Source organism: Staurois parvus, unplaced genomic scaffold (genome assembly GCF_062004578.1).
Source record: "Staurois parvus isolate SC_StPar_1 unplaced genomic scaffold, SC_StPar_1.0 ptg000192l, whole genome shotgun sequence".
Classification (NCBI taxonomy): Eukaryota; Metazoa; Chordata; class Amphibia; order Anura; family Ranidae; genus Staurois; species Staurois parvus.
Window position 1 is genome coordinate 11052462 of NW_028317988.1, and position 19499 is coordinate 11071960.

Sequence of the window (19499 nt, forward strand, 5' to 3'; positions counted from 1 at the left end):
GAAGAAACTATTCATGGAAAAATTATGACCCGGATGCTGTTGAATGCTGGGCTAATTTATGGAAAAGTGGCAAAAAGAATATCATAGCTGAACATATTTAATGACAAAAATGTTATAAGCAACCAAGAAATCAATAGTAGCTATAAAACAGCTATAGAGATTCTCAGCGGAGATAAGAGAAACCATCCATGGAACTAGTCTCTCCCTAACACTGTGCCAAGCTGAGGTAATTTTTTGACCTGGTTTAAGGGCAAAGTAGCTAAGACCAAATATATGGGGCAATTCTCTAGGAAAACTGTTTTCAATCTACAAAAGAAGATTACCTTCCTGCAGGATGATAAATAAAACTACTTTTGTTGAAAAACATTTGACAATAGAAAACGAAGGACTGACTAATTGCTCATCATGTAATAGACATACCTAAGGTAGAGCGATTTGATTTTTTTTTTTTTATTCAGATTATGAGGTTCTCTGAAAAGAACTCACGGATGAAATGTAATATGTCTTTTCCTTTATATGAAATAGAAGGAGGCAGCTACAGAAACATAGCCTTTACCAAAAATGTTCACTGCCTGTTCAAGCATTTAAGCCCTAATTCTTATATTAATATTGTCTTAGACTGGATTCACACTGTAGTCTTATAAAAATGCTGTATTTTGTTCTGCTCATTTTATTAAAGTGGAGTTCCACCCAAAAGTGGAAGCTCTGCTTATCTGCCCCCCTCCCCTGACACATTTGGCACCTTTTGGGGGGGGAGTGGGTACCTAGTTTTGATAGGTACCGGCTCCCGCTTCTGGCTCAGTTCGCTGCGGCAGACTGAGCTAGAAGTTTGCCCCCCCGCAGCCCTTTGGGCCACTTCACAGGCCCTAGAGGACTGCGGCTCATTCACAAAGGGCAGCGCTCTTCGCGCATGTGCAGCAGGAAACCACAAAACCAGCATCCGACAGCCAATTGAAGAATCGGATCAAGACACCGCTGGATCACTGGACAGGTAAGTGCCCTAATAATAAAAGTCACCAGCTACAGTATTTGTAGCTGCTGACTTTTAATTTTTTTTTAGTTGGGGGGCCGGAACTCCGCTTTAAGTATGTTAGGGTTTTGTTGCATTCTTTGATGCACATTAACATGTAGGTATTTCCAGACCCTAAATTTTCAAAAAAAATTAACATGGTAATATAATTTATAAAGTAATTTAAAATCTTTTTAATTATCAGTTTTCGTTAAAAGAGTATCTGGTGATCCTGCTATGAACGTTCTTGTTCAGTTACTTCCTGAATGACAATGATCTCTCCCGGTTCCCTGTTGTTCTCCCGTTCTGGTACAACAGCTTCCAGTGAAGATGGCAAGAGGCAAGTTTAGAACACATTATGCAGGCATGTTCCACTGTTGTCGCCATCAGGGAAAACTTCCCTAAGAAATTCCATTAGAAATCGTTGGTGGGTATGTAACAAGAAGTGAACACAAAGATGATACAGGAGACCAAAAGTACTGAGATGCAACAAAGTATTTAAAAAAAAATTAGAAAATGGGAATTGCTTATGAAACAGAGTACTTTAGCAAAATATGTATCATTCAGTTAGGTTTTAAATTTACTATAAGATGTGCTAAAACACAAACTGTGTACTAAAAGGCAGTAAACTGCACTAAACACTGCACGATGCTAGGAAACCGATTGCAAAAAGTGGTTCTCATCCAATCCACCTACCTGCACATGTGGACAGAGCAGGTAAATTCTCTATTATTACGAGAAAACAAAATATGTATCAGCATAGGAACTCACCGAAAAAAGTTCTAAAAATGTTGGCAGTGTTAGCTGGATGTACCAGGGGGCTAGCCCCCACAATTAACTCTACAGAGATTACTACAAGTTTAGTGTCATCCCAGGTTGGTGCCATACATACTAGGGCCATACCCCCGAAATTCCTCCAGCTGCAGGTGTCGCACCACCTGGCTTCATGCATTTTACACCCTATCTGACTGTTGATTTTACTGTTTGGTACTACAAATACATGCTTATGGCCTTAGGGGGCCCTAATCATAAATGGTCCCCACATTCCTATCCCACTAGCAAAGTTTAAAGAGCAAGTAATAAAATGCAAATTATTTATAGCAAAAGTCCACTCAAAGTTTCACTCCAACTTCGTACTCGGCTAAGCCATAACTTCAAGACTTTAGATAACAAACATCAAGAGGAAACATTTCATAACAGGAAACGGGACCTGCAAATGCTATTTAATTCAGTTATATAATAGAAAGTGTTAACTAAGCAAATAAAAGTCTTCAGCCTGCCATATAAGCAAATACCAGTCCTTCCACTAAATATCATAACCTTGTTGGTTTTAGATACGATGCCAGGATACATAGCACAGCACCAAGGCAAGTCACAGCACAGCAAACAAATGAAGTCATCCTTGGCACTTGAAACAATGGAGGCATCAATTACAGTCTCCAAGGTTTGGCTTGTAGGGGCACAAAACTAGATATTTAGCAAATAAATGATTTTGGGGAGATCGTGAGCTTGAACTCTTTTACTATTTTTTAATAATCAGAAATCACCAGGTTTATCCAATAACTTCTCAAATCTCCTGATTGCTAAAGATAAAGATGCCAATTCTTGCAGGATTTAGGGTTGCTCTAAAAGAGACCCCTGCTTGGGGCAGAAAGTGAGGAAAACATTCCCAAGAGGGTCAAAAAAAATTGCCAGAAGGTTCTTACCCTACAATCTGTCTAAAACTACCTGCATATTTTCCAAAATTTTGTTTGAAATGCTACAACAACCAGCGATTGAGAAACGGCCATACACAGTACCTTGAAAGAGTATTCATACCCCTTGAAATTTTCCACCTTTTGCCATGTTACGACCAGGAACAAAAATGTATTTTATTGGGATTTTATGTCATAGACCAACATAAAGCGGCAAAGAATTGTGACGTGGAAGGAATATGATAAATGATTTTCTACATTTTTTTACTTATACATATGTGAAAAGTGTGGCGAGCATTTGTATTCAGCAACCCAGAGTCAATACTTTGTAGAACCACCTTCCACTGCCATTACAGCTGCAAGTCTTTTTGGGGATGTTTCTACCAGTTTTGCACATCTAGAAAGTGAAATGTTTTGCCCATTCTTCTTTGCAAAATAGCTCAAGCTCTGGTAGATTGGATGGAGAGCGTCCGTAAATAGCAATTTCAAGTATTGCCATTGATTCTCAATTGGATTTAGGTCTTGACTTTGACTGGGCCATTCTAACATATGAATATGCTTTTATCTAAACCATTCCATTGTAGCTTTGGCTGTATGTTTAGGGTCGTTGTCCTGCTGGAAGGTGAACCTACACCCCAGTCTCAATTCTTTTACAGACTCTAGGTTTTCTTCTAAGATTGCCCTATATTTGGTTCCATTCATCTTCCCATCAACTGTGACCAGCTTCCCTGTCCTTGCTGAAGAAAAGCATCCCCACAACATGATGCTGCCACCACCATATTTTACAGTAGGGATGGTGTGCTCAGGGTGATTTGCAGTATTAGTTTTCTGCCACACATAGCGTTTTACTTTAAGGTCAAAAAGTTAAATTTTGGTCTCATGTGACCAGAGCACCTTCTTCCATATGTTTGCTGTGTCCCCCACATGGCTTCTCGCAAAACTGCAAACAGGACTTCTTATGGCTTTCCTTCAACAATGGCTTTCTTCTTGCCACTCTTCCATAAAGGCCAGATTTGTGGAGTGCACAATAGTTGTCCTGTGGACAGATTCTCCCACCTAAGCTGCGGATCTCTGCAGCTCCTCCAGAGTTACCATGGGTATCTTGGCTGCTTCTCTGATTAATGCTCTCCTTGCCTGGCCTGTCAGTTTAGGTGGATGGTCATGTCTTGGTAGGTGTGCAGTTGTGCTATACTCTTTCCATTTTTGGATGGTGGATTGAACAGTGATCCGTGAGATGTTCAAAGCTTGGGATATTTTTTTTATAGCCTAAGCCTGCTTTAAACTTCTCCACCACTTTATCCCTGACCTGTCTGGTGTGTTCTTTGGTCTTCATGATGCTGTTCACTAATATTCTCTAACAAACTTCTGAGGGCTTCACAGAACAGTTGTAATTATACAGAGATTAAATTACACACAGATGGACTCTATTTACTAATTAGGTGACTTCTGAAGGCAATTGGTTCCACTAGATTTTAGCCACACTTTTCTGATATTTATTTGTAAACAATTTTGAAAACCATTTATCATTTTCCTTCCACTTCACAATTACTTTGTGTTGGTCTATCACATAAAATCTCATCAAAATACATTTACGTTTTTTGGTTGTAACATGACAAAATGTGGAAAATGCTAAGGGGTATGAATACTTTTTTCAAGGCACTGTACGACAGCATGCTAATTTAAAGAAGTATGTACTAAACTTGATATAAATGAGAAACACTGGTGCAGATTTAAGTAGGAGGGCTCTACTGCAGTGTTTATTTTTTAATGCAATTTTTTTTTAAAGAGTAACTCCACTTTTGTTGAGAAAAACCATTCACCGCTGGGCAGGGCTTTTTTTCAGCGGGAATACTGTGGAATGTAGTTCTTGCACCTACAGCACAATGTATGTAATGGCAAAGGGTGCTGGGGTGTGCTGGAGGATATATTGTTGCTGGCTGCTTGTGGATCTATTGTCACTGAAGGGGATCTATGTTATCTATTTTTGCGTGGCGGTCTACTGTTGCTGGGGGAGGAGTCTATTGTTGCTGGTGTAAGGTCTATTGTTGATGGGGGTCAATTGTTTCTGGAAGGGATATACTGTTGAGGGAGGGATCTATTGTTGCTAGTTGCTGGAGAGTCTATTGATGCTGACTGCTGGGAGATCTGTTGTAGCTTCTGGGGGTCTATTGTTGCTGGGGTAGTATTTTGTTTTGGGGATCCATTGTTGCTGGAGGAATTTATTGTTGTTGGGGGGGGGGGCAATCTACTGCTGCTGGCTGCGGGGGATCTATTTTTCTGCTTTTCTTGTTATCATTAACATTCCATACAATTTATTTAACACCACAAAATCATACTTATTTACTTATTTCAGTTACTTATATAGCGCTGTCATATTTATACAGCGCTTTACATATATATTGTACTGTAACATCAGTCCCTAACCCTCAAGGGGTGTACAATCTAAGGTCCCTAACTCACATTCATGCATACACATACTAGGGCCATTTTAGACAGGATCCAATTCACCTACCAGCATGTCTTTGGCTGTGTATTCTCTAAAAGAAGAGGTACTGGGAGGTGGGTAGGGGATGGAACTAAACGATGGTGCTCGGAGGTGGGTAGGGGATGGAACCAAACGATTTTCCTTCCACTTCACAATTATGTGCTTCTTTGTGTTGGTCTATCACATAAAATCTCATCAAAATACATTTACGTTTTTGGTTGTAACATGACAAAATGTGGAAAATGCTAAGGGGTATGAATACTTTTTTCAAGGCACTGTACGACAGCATGCTAATTTAAAGAAGTATGTACTAAACTTGATATCAATGAGAAACACTGGTCCAGATTTAAGTAGGAGGGCTCTACTGCAGTGTTTATTTTTTAATGCAATTTTTTTTAAAGAGTAACTTTTGTTGAGAAAAACCATTCACCGCCAGGCAGGGCTTTTTTTCAGCAAGGAATACTGTGGAATGTAGTTCTTGCACCTACAGCACAATGTATGTAATGAAAAGGGGTGCTGGGGTGTGCTGGAGGATATATTGTTGCTGGCTGCTTGTGGATCTATTGTCACTGAAGGGGATCTATGTTATCTATTTTTGCGTGGTGGTCTACTGTTGACCTTTGGTCACAAAAGGGTTACACAGGGTAATAGGAAAGGCCGGTTTGTTAAAGATATTGCCACTTTCCTAAAGTAAGCCAATAACAAATTTTTCTTTTCTGGGGAATAGAGGTGGAGGTCAAACTATAAAATGCATTTTCAGAATCAGCATAATTTAGTAAAGTATCACAAAGGAGCTCTATAGATGAATGCTGTATGATTTGATATGTCAGGAAAACTTGCTGGAATCCCAAAAGATCCCAAAGTGTTGGACCATTTTCTATTTGTATACGCCATATGTACACTTACTTTGGAGAGTAGCCCAAGCACAATTAAATATTTCTAAACATTCTGCAGTCAAATAAAACGGGGAATTCAATATTTACTCTCCTGAATCTCCTGTGCTGTCAAGCTGAATATGGAGCCTTTAAGCAGAAAATGATTTTGACTGTGGTTCACTGGCTATCATGATAAAAAGTTTATATGATAGTTTAAAAAAGTGCAATATTGCAAGGCGACTTAGAATATCATTGTTACATGTTGTTGGAACAAGGGTAACAGTGGTGAGAAAAGCTCTCAACCTTGCAGAAATCCAGTTTTACGGTACCTAGAAAGGCAATCTAGACACTCTTGGATAGGATTCTATTTGGCAGCCAGAAAATTATGTTAGAACTGAAACAATAAATCTTTGTTTAACACAACCAAACGTTTGTTGTGTTTTATCTCTGGCAGAGAGCATGGCAAATTCAATGGCGTCTCACGATACAAGAGTGTGATGTTCTATAATTACTTATCAGCACATTGCTGTGGGGATCAGAAGTGGATGAATGTGTTACTTTTATACCTGAGGCTGCCAAAAGATGTACAGAAGCTACTTCGATTCTAGAATCTTTTTTAGATTGATAGATATTCGTGTGCAAGTTTATATTTACGTACTTTCAGACATTTTGTATAAGTCCTTGGCTTTCTCTAAACTTTCGTTGCCTTCCTATTGTCCTTTTGCAGATTATTTGATTTTTTTGGAATTTGCTGGCTATCTTGTGTGGTTTGCGTACACACTGTGGGAACTCGCTTCAAATGGTAGAGCTCTTCTTCAAAGCACACAGCAACTCGCTTCTTTAAGGGCTTTTTTGCCCACTTTTATTAAAAAGAAAAAGTTCCAGAAACACAAATGCTTCCCACGCAGGGGTATCCACCATCAAGCAATACCAACAAAGATTCAGCCTCCTGGCTTGTACACAGTTCATTGTCTGTCTCCTGCAGACTCTTCCCAAATTATGGCCACTAGCACACAGCTAGTCTGGCTTCCACCTGACCTGGGTGAAGCCCACCTGACTCCAAGGCAGATCCCTCCTGTCTGCCGGGGTGGAGCCCTCCTGACTCCTCTTTGCCGGGGTGGAGCCCAGAACTATGGTTAGGACTCTATAAAAAGGCCTGCACACACCTGTGCAATCAGTGTGCTGGGGGTTCTCAAAACATGGACCCCAGATTGGAGATTTCATCCCTCCCAGATCTCTTTGAAATCTCCAGGCTCCAGATCCCAAAACAGACTTAATGAATAAATGAGGAAACTGAAAAGCCAGTTTCCTCTGCAATACATCAACTCTCTGGAGCCCCTCAACCTGCCTGGTTGAGAATCCAGGGTTTTCAGCTTGATTTTGGCCGTGGCAGGACACCGCACTGCCACAACACACACACACTTCAAGCTGTGCAGGACAAAACAACCAATAGAATCGCCCAGGCTGATTTTTACCATCAGTCCTACACAATTCAACTGTACCTCTCTGCTAAAGGCAACTCAGTTAGGCCCAATTCAGTACAAAAAAAACGTATTAGTGGGGTGGGTGCTGTGTTCGTCAATTAACTCAGAGAAAGGGATTTTAAGGTAACAAAAAATCCCATTTCTCTTACATTCATTAACAGCCACAGATCCTCCTTTTTCTTGACTGTAGAGATGTCCCAAAGCAGTGCTGCATTGAGGGGTGGGAAACCAGAGAAAGAACAAGCACCAACACCCAAGAACCCACCAGATGAGGGTAGGAGAACCCAAATATCCGCCTGCAAAACCTTGCAGCTGAAACATCTCAAGATGCCAAAATAACTTTCAAAACTTGGTAAAGGTGTGCACAGACGTCCAGATAGCTGCCTGCAAACACAAGACAAAGACGTCTGATGTTTGAAAGGCCCAAGAGGCAATAATTGACCTGGTGGAGTGTTCTGTTATGGGAAGAGAAGAACCAGACCCTTAATGATATAAGCCTGGTCAACAGTCTGCCTGATCCATCTTCAAAAGGAAGGATTTCCCTGTAAATAAAGGGGGACGAAGATTCCCAGCAGGGAGCTTAGGTACTTATTCCTCGGCACTAGGCAAAATGTTTAGCTACCTACCAGAAAGGGGGCTGGCTTCCAGTTATGATTGCCATATGTGGTGATGTTTTCTTTTTTTCCTACTCCTGAAAGCGGTACTATAATGCAGAAATGGGGGTTGACTTCCAGTAATGATTGCCATATGTGGTGATGTGTTCTTTTTTTCCTACTCCTGAAAGTGGTGCTATAATGCAGCAAGGGGGTTGACTTCCAGTTATGATTGCCATATGTGGTGATGTGTTCTTTTTTTCCTACTCCTGAAAGCAGTGCTATAAAGCTAAGGTCAATAATAAGGAAGAGCTGTGTCCATCAATGAACATAAGAGAAACAGCAAATTCGGCAATACAATATACAAGAACTTGTATAACTTGCATTGTTGCATACTCCTATTATGTTTAAAAAAACACAGAATTTTTGTACGCACCATGAAATTATTTTCTTAAAGTCTATTGAGGGACAGAGGAAGTCTTTCACTGTTCACTGGGTTATACGGTTTCCTACAGGTAGACTGCATATTGGCAAACAAAAATCTGAAGCAAGCCCAGAATAACCTTCTTACTATGACCTTGCCTCAGTTTAGAAGTAAACCAGCACCAGGATCATAATGATCATAAACAGAGAGAAGCAGACTCAATGGAGTCCAAGAAAATAATTTTCTTTCTCATCTATCGAAGGACACAGGAAGTTTTTCAGCTTTAGTATGTCCAAAAGAAGTCCATAGGAGGGATGGGCAACACAGCAAACGGGCAACACAGCAAACAAACACCAACAGGCCCAAGAAAAAAATTAACTGGGGACAGCCTGCAGTTCAAAAAGACTTTAGGCGTGAAGCTGGGACTTCAACATCCACCTGATAGAACTTAAAGAATGTGTGAACAGAAGACCAGGCTGCAGCCTTGCATACAGTTGCTTGATTCTAAAAAGACTAAGAAGTGCTCAAGATCTAGTAAAGTATGCCTTGACAAAAAAAGGGTGGAACCCGGTCCTTGAGACTTTAAAATTGGATGATAATCTGCTGAGCAACTTAGAAATGGTAGGATGAGAAGCAGGCATACAAGTCCATCTAGGATTATTAATAAATAAATAAATTAGAAAAATAAAAGATCAGTCTTCCTTGAAAAATAGCAGGTAAGAGATAAACTACCACAATCTGAACCATCCATACAATGGAGGAAAATTTCCTCTGGGTTAACTGGAGCAAGAGATAGGGACGGAAGAATGGTGTCCTGGTTGAGGCAAAAAAGCAGAAACTACCTCAGGTAAGAATAAGTTCTAGGTCTCAACACCACCTTGTTTCTTTTCAAAATCTGAAAGGGCTGTTTGCAGAATAGGGATGCCAGTTCAGAAACTTGCTTTGCAGATGTAAGGGCAACAAAGAACATCAACTTGTAGATGTAACTGTAGGAGTATAGGAAGGAATGTCTCTTACAGGTTTAAACGGCAGTTTCGAAAGCGTATAAAGTACTGGATTTAAACCCCATTGAGTCACACAAAAACAAACAGAGGGAGCTACATGAAAGACTCCCTTTCCTAAAAAGTGAAAGGCCAACAGCCTCTGAAACAAAAAGAAACCTGACCCCTGAGAAAATTGGTTGCCTAACACAGGTCCAGACTAAACTGCATCAAAAAGATTCATCCCACAGAGAAGCTGAACTTCACACCAAGTGAAGTACACCGTCCACATCCTTAAATAGACCTTGAGAAAAGTAGCATTTTTAGCTTATAGCATCATAGGAATCACACATTCAGAAATGCCTCTGTCTTTCTTAACCAGATCTTCAACAGACATGCCATTAAAGCCAGTAATCACAAAGGAGTATGGCAAATCAGTCCTTGAGACAGAAGATCCTGAGGATCTGGCAGAGCTCAACGAGCATCTGCAATGAGTCTTACCAAGCTAGTGTACCACTTCCCTGTGGCCAGTCTGGAGCAGTAAAAATCACCAGAATGCCCTCCATCCTAATCCTGCAAAGCAGACAAGGAAGAAGGGTCAAAGGAGGAAAGGTATAGATCAAGGTATACTGATATGATGGAGCTACCAGAACATCCACTGCTTCCGCGAGAGGATCCCTAAATTTGGAGACAAACTAGTCCAGTGTACTGTTTGAGTCTGGAAGCCAGGAGGTCTACATCTGGTGTCCCCCACCTGCAACACAGGTCTTGGAACACCTCTGGATGTAGAGATGTAGGGGATACTCACCTAGGTCCAGGCGTTGTCAGCTGAGGGAGTCTACCTGCCAATTGTTCATGCCTAGTATGTACATGGTGGGTAAAGCTAGAGGATTACATTCTGCCAAAGACAAGATTCAGTCTACCTCTCTTGCCACTGGGAGATATATGGCTCTTCCCTGATAGATACAGTGGGGAAAAAAAGTATTTAGTCAGCCACCAATTGTGCAAGTTCTCCCACTTAAAAAGATGAGAGAGGCCTGTAATTGGCATCATAGGTAGACCTCAACTATGAAAGACAAAATGAGAAAAAAAATCCAGACAATCACATTGGCTGATTTGGAAAGAATTTCTTTGCAAATTATGGTGGAAAATAAGTATTTGGTCAATATCAAAAGTTCATCTCAATACTTTGTTATATATCCTTTGTTGGCAATGACAGAGGTCAGACGTTTCCTGTAAGTCTTCACAAGGTTGGCACACACTGTTGCTGGTATGTTGGCCCATTCCTCCATGCAGATCTGCTCTAGAGCAGTGATGTTTTGGGGCTGTCGCTGGGCAACACGGACTTTCAACTCCCTCCAAAGGTTTTCTATGGGGTTGAGATCTGGAGACTGGCTAGGCCACTCCAGGACCTTGAAATGCTTCTTACGAAGCCACTCCTTCGTTGCCCGGGGTGGTATGTTTGGATCATTGTCATGTTGGAAGACCCAGCCATGTTTTATCTTCAATGCCCTTGCTGATGGAAGGAGGTTTGCACTCAAAATCTCACGATACATGGCCCCATTCATTCTGTCCTGTACATGGATCAGTCATCCTGGTCCCTTTGCGGAGAAACAGCCCCAAAGCATGATGTTGCCACCCCCATGCTTCACAGTAGGTATGGTGTTCTTTGGATGCAACTCAGCATTCTCTCTCCTCCAAACACGTCGAGTTGTGTTTCTACCAAACAGTTCTATTTTGGTTTCATCTGACCATATGACATTCTCCCAATCCTCTTCTGGATCATCCAAATGCTCTCTAGCAAACTTCAGACGGGCCCGGACATGTACTGGCTTAAGCAGGGGGACACGTCTGGCACTGCAGGATCTGAGTCCCTGGCGGTGTAGTGTGTTACTGATGGTAGTATTTGTTACGTTGGTCCCAGCTCTCTGCAGGTCATTCACTAGGTCCCCCCGTGTGGTCCTGGGATTATTGCTCACCGTTCTTGTGATCATTTTGACCCCACAGGGAGAGATCTTGCGTGGAGCCCCAGATCGAGGGAGATTATCAGTGGTCTTGTATGTCTTCCATTTTCTAATTATTGCTCCCACAGTTGATTTGTTCACACCAAGCTGCTTACCTATTGCAGATTCAGTCTTCCCAGCCTGCTGCAGGTCTACAATTTTGTTTATGGTGTCCTTCGACAGCTCTTTAGTCTTCACCATAGTGGAGTTTGAAGTGTGACTGTTTGAGGTTGTGTACAGGTGTCTTTTATACTGATAAGTTCAAACAGGTGCCATTGATACAGGTAATGAGTGCAGGACAGAGGAGCCTCTTAAAGAAGAAGGTACAGGTCTGTGAGAGCCAGAAATCTTGCTTGTTTGTAGGTGACCAAATACTTATTTTCTATCATAAATTGCAAATAAATTCTTTCCAAATCAGCCAATGTGATTGTCTGGATTTTGTTTCTCATTTTGTCTCTCATAGTTGAGGTCTACCTATGATGCCAATTACAGGCCTCTCTCATCTTTTTAAGTGGGAGAACTTGCACAATTGGTGGCTGACTAAATACTTTTTTGCCCCACTGTAATTTACTTCACTGATGTTTAGCTTGCTAAAGCACCATATATAAAAATAATAAATTGCCTTTTTATACACGGAGTCTTTTCCCCTTTTTTTCAACCCCTTGCTCCATATCTGCACTGAATCCCTGCAGCCTCTATGACCCTACTTTATTTTTATATGCACTTCTGTAATAGCTGCATGGCAAGTCCAAAGGTGGGTTTCCTGATGCGGACAACAGTGGACCATGCTTATTGTCTTTATTGTGACCGGGTGACAATGCAAGAGAACAAAGCAAGAGAACAAGCGGGGGATGGGGGCAGGACATTGTCACCCTATAAAAAGAAGTGCCTAAGCAAGGACCTTTATGGTTCCCTGGACCACCAGGTATTTTAGTGAAAGCTGCAGATTTAAAAAAAAAAGTACTGACAGTTACTGTGAAATTACATTAACATGTTAAAGCTTTTCTAAGATTTCAGTGATTGGGATAACATGTATTTTAATGATTATATGAAATTTTAGTTATTGGATTTACATATACTTTAAAGTGAAGCTGAAAAGCAACACTGCTTGTTACATCAAGGCCCCATTCCCCAAAATAAATCACTGCAGTTACGTGAAAAAGAAAAAAAAATGTGGGGGGGAAATGATAAATATGTGTAATTCATCTTCACAGCAAAAGGTGATGCTATGGTCCTTCCAATGAAATTCTGGGATGCTGAGGATCCCAACCCAAGACACTTTAGATGTGGATCATCTCCTCACAGGATGGAGGATACTTAGCACTCCCCAAGATCATGCAGAAGGATTGTGACATCACCTTCATTTAGCAGCTGTAGGTGAAGATGATTAATGGAGAAAAACTCAAAATGTGAAGCTTTGCTGTGTTATAGGAAACATCTAGGGGTGTTAAAACACAAGGTAAATATTTCAATGTACTGCTTAGACATGATTAATTCCTCCTGGTTTGTAAGTGTGCCTAGGCTCTTCTACAACCTCATACTCTGTATGTCAGCAGTGTGAAGTTTGGTCACTACTGTGCTCCTTACTATTCTCCTTGGCAGACGCTCTGACATGAGACAAAACCTTGCTTTTGCCAAGATGGTCACCTCTACACAGAGGTACAGCGCACAATAAAACATAGTAAATCAGTAATGGGGAAAGATCAGCTGCAGAAAGACCACAGGCAATACCGGTGACTAGTCCTTTACCTGCTGCCTGTTTTTTTTCGGGCACAGTTCAGAGTTTAGTGCCTCTATAAAGAAGATATCTAAATATTAACTAGATGCCACTTAGTTTGCTAAAGTACAGTGTATCAAAAAATTGCCTTTTTTCAGAAAATAATGTTTACTACCATGATTTTCAGATTTTGTTTTACATCTCAATGCTGAAGATCTCTTACTACCTCTTTATTAATGTAACAATTTTGTTTAACATTAATGTGGCGAGTTAATATGGAGGCGGGGGTCCTTATGTAAAACAAGCTTTGCTTTTTAAAGCAAGTTTAGCGTATTTTCTAGGTTTAACATGGTTGCATTTTTTGTTTCTGAAGCACGGTTCACAAAGTTACAGATTTAAATATGTTGAAAGATTACTTTTAAGATTAATTTACCATGTTAACAATTATACGGGTTTCAGTGATTGAGTTTACATATACTCCAGGCTTAACTCCATTCCTTCAATGGAAAAAGTAGCCTGTCTTTCCCCAGCTGCTCTGACATATATACAGAAAATACCTTTGACGAAACACATAATTTCAGTTTTTATTAGGAAAAAACCAAAAGAGAGGACGAGGACTCTCTTGCATATTGGATTAAAGAGACACAGAGGTTTTATTCCCATTAAATAAACCCTGCACAGCTTGCCGAGTTACCTGTATGTAGAATGGAATTCCAGCACTGCGCCTGGTTGCACAGAGCCTAGAAGATGGATCGCTAGATTTAATTTCCTCCAAGACGTTGCATAACCATTGGCGTGGTAAGCCACGCAGGCTCTCCTCCTTACATCTGAAAGAATCAAACAAGCGAGTGAGGTCACGGGGGGCAGTATGTTTTATTAGAACCATGCCACAGCACTTCAAACACACACGACACACAGACTACTCACACAATCAAACCATTCACAGTCATCTATTTTTGGTTCTACAGGCATTCCGATTTTTTTTAGAGATACTGCCTGTATTTAATCAGAATACAATTTGATTACCTGTGAAACAAGCAGGATTGCAGATTTTTATCACATATTAATGCTGCCAAATCCACCAGGTGTCCATATTATCAGTGTCCTTTATAAGCCAGCATCATTTCCCCCTCCATCAGCTTGACAAAGGCGTGTGCTTAGACCAAGACCTCTAGAGCGCATGCTCAGAAAACGCGTCACAATCACGACACCCAGTGGCGTCATCACATACACGCTGCGTTCCATGTGCCCTTCAGCCCTGGCTCCAAGATCTCCTCCATGTTGCTGGCTCACCTGGACTGTTGACAGAGGGTCTGCATATTACAGCAGCTGTGCAAAGACCATCTCGCCGTGGCGGTTAACCCCTTGACAGACTATGATGTGCCCAGTACATTCTACTTACCTGTAAGTTGCATGTATTTGAGTGCAAAAAATTCGCAATTTTAAGTCTACGCTCAGAGGCGCCTTTTTCCTTTCTTTACATTCTCAGCTAAGCACACCCCCCTGCCTGCATGCCTGAGTTAAGGGCAGATGGATTTCAGGAAGTAAATGCTACATGAATCATCTGATGTTACTCAAGATGGTTATGGCCAGAAAAGCCAGGACAGCCTTTCTCAACCTTTTCAACAAGGAGGAACCCTTGAAATAACTTTCCAGTCTCAGGGAACCCCTGCTAAAAGTTACTATATCTACAAGCCATGATACATTAGTGTGATGGTCAGTGGGAAGAATGCTCCTTACATTTGTATGGTGCTCATATGCAGTGTAGTTCCGCATTAAAAAGACCCTGTCAGGCCACTAAATAAACAAGAGCCTTCAAGGCAGAATCAAAAAGGTATTATTTTAAATAAAGCTGCACATTTACATATATTTAAAAAAATGTTTGAAATCACATTACACTGTAAGCTCTATTATGAGATTTTAATGATTGGATGTACATATATATTTCTCTGCTCCTGTTTCGCTTCACTTATAGGTCTCCACCCCCACCCTATGAATGGACAGTGAAAAGTGAGGCAGTATACTGATAAAATCATCTCTTTATCACTCTTCTTGTGCTTCCACCATGCCACCTGACTGGTTCCTTGTGCTGCTTCTCCCGCCCCTTCTCTGAGTTCTTCTGTACAGACTGTACCTTAGACTGAAAGAGGCTGATACCAAGTCAATATTCGGTCTATATACACAATTTTCTTGGTCTTTGTCCAACTATATCTCATTTGGGAAAATGTCCCTTCACATCCTGTCCCACGGCAAAAGAGGAAGTGAGAAGAAATCCCTCCAAAGTGAGTTAATCCTTTGATTGTCACCAGATTCACAAGAATTGATGTCCCCGTTGAAAGATTTTCCCTCTTTTACTGTTCTAGTGGCAACCCTGGGGACTTTCTTTCACTTTTGGTGACAACAATAAACAGGACAACAAGAGATAGTTATAATTTAAAGAGCAGATATAATGATAGGAACTGCACTGAACAGTAAAGTGCCCTACTAAGCAATAAGCACATAATTATTCAAGTTTTCTTAAAAATAGAGGAACTTGAGCAGGAGGTACAATCCTCCCTAAACACAATTATCATGGATAAATATACCTATAACGCTACCACCTCCCCCTCTCTGTTGGGGTCCCCCAAGGCTCTGTCCTCGGGTTCCTTCTCTTCTCCATCTACACCTCCTCCCTCGGCAAACTGATACACTCCCACGGCTTCAACTATCACCTCTACGCCGATGACACGCAAATTTACCTCTCCACCCCTCAACTCACCCCTTCAGTCTCCACCCGTATCACCCACCTCCTGAACGACATATCAGACTGGATGTCGCTCCATCTCCTCAAACTGAACCTTTCCAAAACCGAGCTCTTAATTTTCCCCCCAACCCACGCACCCCCCCCCCACTCTCTCTATCATGACCAACAACGCCACCCTCAATCCCACCCCGCAAGCCAAAGTCCTAGGTGTCACTCTAGATTCAAACCTGTCCTTCCAACCCCATGTCCAATCATTGGCAAACTCATGCAGGCTCCACCTCCGCAACATCTCCAAAATACATTCGTTCCTAACCCCAGACACCACTAAACAACTCGTTCACTCCCTTATTATCTCACCTCTGGAAAACTGCAACTCCCTCCTCACCGGCCTACCTCATCACAGTTTATCCCCGCTTCAGTCTATCCTGAACTCAACGGCCAGACTCATCCACCTTACCAACCGCTCCTCTTCTGCCACCCCCCCTCTGTCATTCCCTCCACTGGCTTCCGATTGCCCAACGCATCAAATTCAAACTACTAACACTGACATACAAAGCCATTCATAACACTGCCCCGAACTACCTCACTGACCTGATACCCAAATACCACCCAACCCGTAATCTTCCCTCCTCACAAGACCTTCTACTTTCTAGCTCCCTGGTTTCCACCTCCCATGCCCGACTGCAGGACTTCTCCAGGACTTCCCCCATCCTCTGAAACTCACTACCCCAATCCATCAGACTGTCACCTTCCCTCCTCACCTTTAGGCACACCCTGAAAACCCATCTCTTCAGGGAAGCCTACCCCACCCTCACCTAACTGCCGATCTCCTCCACTCCTCCTACCACTCCATCTCCCACTGCCACTTCCTCCTGTGCCACTATCCCCTCCCTCCTAGATTGTAAGCTCGGAAGAGCAGGGCCCTCGAACCCCTCGTGTATTGTTTGTTGCTATATTGTCTCATGTTCTGTCCCCCACTATAATGTAGAGCGCTGAGCAAACCTTTTTGGCGCTATATAAATACTGTATAATAATAATATGGGTATCGCCAATCACATGTCATTATATAAATAAATCGAGTGGTTGCAGAGGGAGAATACCAAAACCAGCATTCCCACCATGAACAAGGTACCCATAATGCCAGCCAAATCACAATACCTACTAAACCTACACTGAAGGCAATTGAAATCAAAACATTTTTTTATAGCCCCAACAGTTTGCGTAAAGCTTTACAATATAAAGAGGGACAGTATAATTACAATACATTTCAATACAGAAGGAATAGAAAGACCCTCCTCAAGGAGCATACAATCCAAAGGGAGGGGGAGGTGGTACAAAAGGTATTAGCTGTGGGGTAGGTCCTCCTACCCCACCCTCCCCAACCCCATTTTATCTGGCCCTCTGACTTAAGAATGGACTCTTACAGGAAACTTGATGTAAAGAATGCTTCTCATGGGGAATCTCGTGTAAGGGGGGACTCTGATTTAAGGGGGACTATGATAAAAGAGAACTCTGACATAAGTAGGGAAGTTTATTTAAATTGTTTTTGCTTAATTTGCTGAAGGTTTGGCTCCATTGTTCTAAATCATATAATGCTGATTACAAAACAACATTGATTTGTTCATTTATAAAACTGATTTTTCTTTGACCGGTGAATATTTGTAAAATATATGATGTGGCCCTCCTACTGAAAAGTTTGGAGACCGCAGGATTAAAGGCTCTGTCAGATTATAACTGCTCTGTTTGCCTTCACTTCTTATTCCAATTAGAGTCTCTGAATCAGAGATCGACAGAGTGCAAAAAAAGTATGTAAAAAATCTAACTAATACATAGACCGTAAATAAAATCAGTTATTTTAAGACAACAAGGAAGGGTTAGGACCTCCTTCATGGCCACCAGTTACCCAGCTGGGGAGACATTCTCTCTTTTCTTGTGGTAGTAACAGGTATAAATACTGCAGAAAAGGCAAACTCTCCTCAACAAGACAAGAAAACAAACTAGACCAATGTTCCCCACAATCTAAGGCTCCATACACACTAGCTTAAAAAATTGCCAGTGCTCTTGGCAGAAAAAAATGCTAATTTTGAGGGGTTTTTTTTGTTTATTTTACTAGCGTTTTTTTTTCTGCCAGAAAACCGCTCTCAACAACGAAAAACAGAAGGAGTTTTTTTGCCTCTAAATGCTAAGCTTAAAAAACTTTTCTAGACTACCTAAAGTGCATGGACACATAGGATAACATTAGCTGCTTCTACGGGCAAAGCACTAAACTCCTCTAGGAGCAACAGTTTTTTTGGCTTTTTTTTATTTTAAGCCAGTGCGCATGGAGCCTAAAACAAAGTTTTGTTTAAAGTTCTGTTTTAAAGTAATTACCTCTATACACCATTAGCTGCCAGACTCATCCACCCTACTAACCATTCTGTATCTGCCATCCCTCTCTCCCAATCCCTCCACTGGCTTCCCATTGCCCAACGGATAAAATTCAAAACACTAACAATAACGTATAAAGCCATTTATAACTCTGCCCCAAATTACATCACAATTACATCAATACATCTCTAAATATCACCCAAACCGTACTCTCCGCTCCTTGCAAGACCTTCTGCTCTCTAGCTCCCTTGTTTCCTCCTCCCATGCTCATCTCCAGGACTTCTCCAGAGCTTCCCCCATCCTCTGGAACTCTCTACCCAAATTTATCAGACTATCGCCTACTCTGCTCACTTTTAGGCGATCTCTGAAAACCTATCTCTTCAGGGAAGCCTATCCTGCCCTCAGCTAATAATGGGATCTTCTACTCTTCCAACCAGTCCATCACTCACAGTTACTACCTTTTGTACCACTAGCCCCTCCCTCCTAGATTGTAAGCTCCAAGGAGCAGGGCCCTCAAATCCCTCTTGTATTGAACTGTATTGTCTCCCGTTATATTGTAAAGTGCTGAGCAAACTGTTGGCGCTATATAAATCCTGTATAATAATTAGTTTAATTAAAGGACTTTGCTTTAGCACCAGCAACAGAACCGTAATGTAAAGTAGGAGTAAAGTTCAGCCTAACACAAATGTTGTGCAAAGGTTGAATGCTAAGTGAAATATATTTAAATTCAATTCCAAAACTGCTAATTTAATTTCCTGCTTGTGAAATTGACTTATAATATGTTTCAAATGTCCAAGTAATTGAAAACAAGTTTTCACTCATTGAAAGGAAAAATCTGCATGATTACACGTGTTCTAAGAAATGGGACAGAAAAACGAAAAGCGGGTCGGAGAATTCACATAATGATATTCATTATAAATGGCCTAGCCGAATGACTGCATTAAAGGACTGTCTCGTATATTGCTATCTAGGATCACATCTTCCGATAGGTCACCGGAGTTGCGCATATTGCCTCCAAAGTCCACAACTCTCAATAACTCTTTTCCATATATACATATTTACCACATTCTAATCATGTACACCTTACCTGCAGGATGTAATCTAATACGATGTAATGGAGCCTAA

At 41.3% G+C, this 19499-nt stretch overlaps 1 protein-coding gene across 1 annotated transcript in view; it reads right to left on the reverse strand.

Annotated features, from left to right (window-relative positions):
- Nucleotides 1–19499, reverse strand: part of THADA (THADA armadillo repeat containing) — an 870089-nt gene that overhangs the window by 605905 nt on the left and 244685 nt on the right. The window contains exon 23 of the mRNA XM_089677843.1: nt 13959–14091. Within this exon, the coding sequence (XP_089533969.1) occupies nt 13959–14091 (133 nt within the window). The remainder of the gene's footprint in view (nt 1–13958; nt 14092–19499) is intronic.